The sequence below is a fragment of the Sorex fumeus genome, unplaced genomic scaffold (assembly GCF_029834395.1).
Source record: "Sorex fumeus unplaced genomic scaffold, SorFum_2.1 ptg000036l, whole genome shotgun sequence".
NCBI classification, from domain to species: Eukaryota; Metazoa; Chordata; class Mammalia; order Eulipotyphla; family Soricidae; genus Sorex; species Sorex fumeus.
The window spans coordinates 13,791,294-13,797,679 of NW_026606093.1; the positions used below are offsets into that span (position 1 = coordinate 13,791,294).

Consider the following 6,386-nt stretch of genomic DNA (forward strand, 5'->3'; position numbering starts at 1 on the left):
AAACCAGTTCTTGGGAAAAAGATGATGGGAGGCATCACCCTCCCCAACCTGAAACTCTATTACAAAGCAATAACAACTAAAACAGCATGGGACTGGAACAAAGGCAGAGCCACAGGCCAATGGAACAGAGTAGAATATCCCTACACATAACCCCAAATGTATGAGCATCTAATCTTTAATAAGGGAGCAAGAAATGTGAAGTGGAGGTGTCCTTGGACTTAAAGAATGGGACATCGGACTCACAAAGCAAACTCTCCATGTCACATAAGACGAAGGCAAGATTCTAAGATGGGTGATATTGAGAACAGCAAAGAGATTTTTGTCCAGAAGTTCGCTCAGTGCCATACCGTGGAGGAGGAAGGCAAGAACAAGATGAGGCCCAATCTCCATGGTCTGTTTGGGCAAAAGACGGGTCAGGCCACCGGATTCTCTTACACTGATGTCAACAAGAACAAAGGCATCACCTGGAATGAGAACACGCCGATGGAGTATTTGGAGAATCCCAAGTATTACATCCCTGGAACAAATATTATCTTTGCTGACATTAAGAAGACCAAGCAGGCAGAGTTGATAGCTTATCTCAAAAAAGCTATTAATGAGTATAGTTGTATCACTGTATCACTGTCATCCTATTGTTCATCGATTGCCTTGAGCAGGCCCCAGTAACGTCTCCTTCTTCCTGGCCCTGGGATTTTAAAAAGTGCCATTTGAGGGGGGCTCTTTCAGGGTCAGGAGAATGAGACCCATCATCGTTACTGGTTTTTAGCATATTGAATACGCCACAGGGAGTTTGCCAGACTCTGCTGTGTGGGCAGGATACTTTTGGTAACCTGCCAGGTTCTCTAGAATAAGAACTAGATAATAAGATGTCTGCTCGGAGTGAGGAGGGAAACTCAACCCACCCTCCTCCAAGGAGTCCTGGTGAGGACAGCCAGGCATGGAGGCAGGACACTCTGCGCTGTTCTTTTTTGGGAGCAGAGTTTTATAGTCTCTGGGTCTTGGCCACTGATGGGATTACATGGCCCCAGGGGCAATTGGTGGGTGTAATGCCTACATACTGGAAGATGGGGGGTCCGGGTGGAGGAAGCCCAGTCCCAATCCAAGCAGGCTTGGAGATCTACGCCCTGGGTCCCACACACCTGGGTTGCTCTGCTGGTTCCTTCATGCGTGAGGCTCATCCGAATGTGTGGAGAGTGGTCTTAAGCATGGTTGTGGCTGGAACCAGAGGTCTTCAGCTGCCGAGGCTCTGCTCGGGGTGGGGAGGGAAACTCAATCCACCATCCTTCAAGTTGGCACCACCTTATTTATTACAAAACGAATATCTCATGACTTTTTTATGTGTACCATATTTAAATCCATCTAGTTCACCAGAATTCAGATCAGGAGTGACCAATAGCATATTTTTGTTAGGCAGCCTTGATTTAAATAAGATTGGCTTGTGTTTTAAATGAGTATGATCAGATTTTTGAATTGTAATGATAATTCCAGGTCATCAAGTGCAATCACTGTCCCTTTCCAAAGATATGATTGAACTTAATTCATCATATTCACCTTTCCAAGGGATGGAGATGGCCATCTCATACCTGTGGGAGTATAGTTTTCTATTCAGATTTATAGAACCGGGTATATTAATATATCTAAAGATTGAGGGTATCACTGTCTCCTTAGGTTGTGTTTTTTGGCATGATAAGATTAGTTGGCAGTGACCTTATATCTTTTTCTTAATTATGCTGATTTAATTAAAAATTCTCTGTATCTAAAAATGTTGCCTTTCACTTACTGAAAAGTATTTTAATGTGATGTATGTATAACATTGAATAAAGAATACTTACCACTTCAAAAAAAATGTGAAGTGGAGCAAGGAAAGCCTCTTTAACAAATGGTGCTGGCATAACTGGAAAACCACATGCAAAAAAATGGGCTTAGACCTCAACTTAACACCATGCACAAAAGTCAGATCAAAATGGATTAAAGACCTCAACATCAGAACAGAATCCAATGAGGTACATTGAAGACAAGTTCAGCAAAACCCTCCACTATATTGAGGCTAACGATATCTTCAAAGATGACATGCCACTGACCAACCAAATGGAAACAGAGGTAAACAAATATTAAACTAAGAAACTTCTGCACTGCAAAAGATACACTGACCAAAATACAAAGATAATAAACAGAATGAGAAATAATATTCACCCAATAACCATCTGATAAGGGGTTGATATCAAGGATATACAAAGCACTGGTTGAACTCCACAGAAAGAAAACATCCAACCCCATCAAAAAATGGGGTGATGAAATGAACAGAAACTTGGCCAAAGAAGAAATCCAAATGGCTAAAAAGCACATGAGAAAATGCTCTACCTCACTAATCATCAGGGAGATGTAGATCAAAACAACAATGAGATATCATCTCACACCAGAGAGACTGGCCCACAGCCAAAAGAACAAAAGCAACCGGTGTTGGCACGGATGTGGGGAGAAAGGGACCCTCCTTCACTGCTAGTGGGAATGCCGACTGGTTCAGCCCTTTTGGAAAACAGTATGGATGATTTTCAAAAAATTAGAAATTGAGCTCTGATTTTACCCAGGAATACCACTCCTGGGAATATATCCTGGAGAGGCAAAGAAGTATAGTCGAAATGGCATCTGCACTTGTATGTTCACTGCTGCACTGTTCACAATAGCCAAAATCTGGAAAAAAACCCAAGTGCCCAAGAACAGATGACTGCTTAAAGAAACTTTGGTACATCTACACAATAGAATACTATGCACCTGTTAGAAAAGATAAAAAGTATGGAAAGTATCATGCTAAGTGAAATGAGTCAGAAAGAGAGGGACAGACACAGAAAGACTGCACTCATCTGGGGAATATAAAGTAACAGAATAGTTAAGATAAGTACCAGGAAGACTGCTCCACGGCTTGGAAACCGGCAGCACATGCAGGGGGAAAAGGCAGCTCAGATAGAGAAGGGAACACCAAGGAAAGGGTGTTTGGAGGACTCGCTCGGGATGTGAAATGCTTGCTGAAAATAGACTATAGACCAAAAATGATGGCCACTCAATACCTCTATTGCAAACCACAACACCCTAAAAGAAAGAGGGAGCAAAAGGGAATGCCCTGCCACAGAGGTGGAATGGGGTGGGGAGAGTTACTGGTTGCATTGGTGGTGGAGAATGGGCACTGGTGGAGGGATGGGTACTTGTTTATTGGATAAGTGAAACAAAGCACGAAAGTTTGTAAGTCTACAACTGTACCTCATATGTTTCACTAAATAAATAAATAAGCAAGCTACCAACAGAAATTTTAGGTTTTTAGGTAACAGAGGTGTTAGGAATCTCCAAGACCTCTCTTATTGAATGGAATCACTGATTCCCTTGAAGGACTTCAGAATTCAATAAAGCCATGTATACCTGGTGATGGTTTATTGTAGTGAAAGGACAAAGAATGATTTCAAAGACATTATAAAGGCAGTAAAGACAAAGACTCAAAAAACCAAGACCATAAACCATCAGGCACAAACTTCCCATTATCTTTTTTAAGATATGTGATATACAAATTATAAATTGCAATTTTACAGAAGTTTCCATGCAAAGTTTCCTTAAGGAAGGATTTGTAAGCTGGGTGGTGGTGGGGAGAGCAAGGTGGTATTGAGTATTTTGCTTCAAAGAAAAATACTCTCTAAGGAATTTACAGGTTGGACTTCTTGATGGGTTGAGGAGCCAAGTTCAATCCTCGTTCTTTCTCAAACTCAGAATGACTGATATCACTCATGAATTTATTAGCTCACATAATAAGAACCAAGATCATATACGCCAGGAATGTTCAGTTCAGTACCTTGACAATCCATCGAGAACCCATGTTCTTTGATTCTTCCATTTGAGCTCATTGTTAACTTGCCTCAGAGTTGAATAGTGATTCTCTATATATGAGTTGGACTGGAGTGATAGCACAGTGGGTAGGGCGTTTGCCTTGCATGCAACCAACATGGCTTACCTGAGTTCGATTCCTCCACCACTCTCGGAGAGCCTGGCAAGCTACCAAGAGTATCTCGCCTGCACGGCAAAGCCTGGCAAGCTACCTGTGATGTATTCGATATGCCAAACACAGTAGCAACAAAGTCTCGCAACGGAGACTTTGGCCCGCTTGAGAAAATCGATGAACAACGGGAGGACGGTGACAGTGATATATGAGTTGCTGGGTTTAATCCCAAATACCAAAAAGGTGAAAAAATATCTAGCAGCAAGTGTGGGCCTCATATAATTATATTTCATTATATCAGCACATTGAAAAGGGGGTATTTTCTTTGTGCCCCAATTAAAAAAAAAGACTAAGAAAATTTTCCCAGAAGTCACCCTCTCCTGTCAACTTTTCTTGTGTTCCTCTGGCCAAAACTGTTTTCTCCTAAGTCAAGTATGGCAGAGTGACTTTTCTTCATTGTGTTAGTATAGTCAAACTTCAACACCCAGAATTATGAATGCAGTCAATATCCCCAAAGATCCATGATCTCCTGGAAAAGTTTGGACATAAAAAAAAATTAAGGGCCTACTAGAGTATCTAAGAGATTGCTATTATGTAGGCAATCAAATGTGTCTACTCCATCAAGTTTATATGTAGACAAGTCCTCTGAGACTATTCTTCACACTTCTGACACTTCTTATCTTCACAGGGATTCCAAAGGTCACTAATGTATTTTGGAGGGTAAAAAAAACGAGCTCAAGTTTTGTGTGATGGTGGAGTAAGCTCTATTTTCTCGCTTATTTTTTAGCCTTTTATCCAGATATACTTCACAGAGGGAAATCTGTTTTAAGAGGGCAGTGCCTTGCTATATATTTCAGAAATTTATTCATCAGTAATTCATATATGTTTACCCCTCTGGCCAGACTCATTCAATGCTTGTCCTTAAATCTCTGACATGTTCCTGTCACCAGAGGGATCCTAGTTTTTATCAGGTGTCACCCTTAAAAATATTTCTTTTGTTCCATGAAGTGGTGATGAATGTTAACAAAATGAATGCTTTGTGTTTTTTTTCAATTTTTTCCCTTCTCCATATCTCATTTTTCTATTATCCACACAGATTGGATAACATTCCATTGATAACTGAGAACCTTCCCTGTGAAACTCAGCTGACTGATACTATTAAGGTAAGATACCCCTGGGTCAGAGAGATGGTACAGGAAGAAAGGTGTTGCCTTGCAAGCAGCTAATTCAGATCTGATCCCCAGCATAGCCTATGGTACCCTGAGCACTACCAGGGCATCACTTCTTACCACAAAGACAAACATAGCACCTCTGCTGGGTATGCCAACCCTTCCCCCAAAGGGAATATCCTCTTTGGCTAGCCCCAGATTTTTCAATTTACAGAAATAAATCTATGCTCTCAACTGGTGGAAACAACATTCTAGCCATTATTTCTCAGTTTAGGTTACTCAACTGCTTCTATAATTTAGTATTTTCCATCTAGTTTCTAAAAACTGATGTAGTACTGACAATACATCTCACTTATCTTATGCCTTCTTCAGTGCTCTCCACACTCTTCCTTCATGTAAGAAAAGACTTTGACAACTATATCCCCTATTAGAGTTCAATTCCTTTTCCTTTGCCCTTTTCTCCCTCTTTGTTAAGTTCCCTTAGAGATATGACAATAGTTGTATCATTTTCTTTCTGCTGTTAATGTTTTCTTTCTCTGTTTTTCCCTGTGCAATGATTTGGGATGGTTGCCTTTTTTATGGGCTAACTTAACAAAATAGCAGATGGCCTACCTATATATGCACATATGCTTCACAATATTTTTTCTCTGATGGATGCTTCGATTGGTGACTTTTGGAGCCTGTAAGTGTGAACAATCCTTAAGAGAATGAGAAGTGAAGAAAAGTATCACAATAATTCTATGCATTTATTGTTATAATAGTTTTTGATTCTTAATTATTATAAAATAATACATATATTTATGGAGAATTTAGAGAAAAAAATATGTTTCCTTGATATAAGAACAAACAGCTATTAGGAGAAGTGTGAAGGAGTATATTGAAAGAAAACAATTTGATGAGTAAGACATATAGTATATTTGCAAAGTTACTGTAATATGCATATGTAATATGCATTTGAGGCAGGAATCCAGATTGCTGGTCCTTATGCTGGCGTTTGTTAGTAGTTGACACTTAACATTGACATTTAAAATATTGAATATATTTTCTTAAAGAAGTATGAATGAGAAGATCAGGGAGATAGCTGAAGTGATAGAGTATATAACAGTATGTGTGTGGCCTTGAATTCAATTTCTAGGACCATATGACCTATCTGCCAGCACTGCTGAATACAGCCCTGGGGCCCCCAGCCACCACAAAGAATGCCCCAATGTTGCATATTAAAGAATAAATATGCAGCA

The 6,386-nt window shown here is 40.0% G+C and overlaps 1 protein-coding gene across 1 annotated transcript; it reads left to right on the plus strand.

Annotated features, from left to right (window-relative positions):
* Positions 1-288: 288 nt before the first annotated feature.
* On the plus strand, positions 289-5,579 carry LOC130027134 (cytochrome c-like). The gene is made up of 3 exons (XM_056117776.1): positions 289-599; positions 5,076-5,142; positions 5,463-5,579. The coding sequence occupies exons 1-3, from the start codon at positions 289-291 to the stop codon at positions 5,577-5,579; spliced, it is 495 nt and encodes a 164-aa protein (XP_055973751.1).
* Positions 5,580-6,386: the final 807 nt, after the last annotated feature.

Bases quoted from the DNA above. Each gene is read 5' to 3' on its own strand.
- LOC130027134 (XM_056117776.1), top strand. From the start codon at position 289: ATGGGTGATATTGAGAACAGCAAAGAGATTTTTGTCCAGAAGTTCGCT. The intron at 600-5,075 runs GTATAGTTGTAT...TTATCCACACAG, and splicing joins CTCAAAAAAGCTATTAATGA to ATTGGATAACATTCCATTGA. The intron at 5,143-5,462 runs GTAAGATACCCC...TTTTCCATCTAG, and splicing joins AGCTGACTGATACTATTAAG to TTTCTAAAAACTGATGTAGT.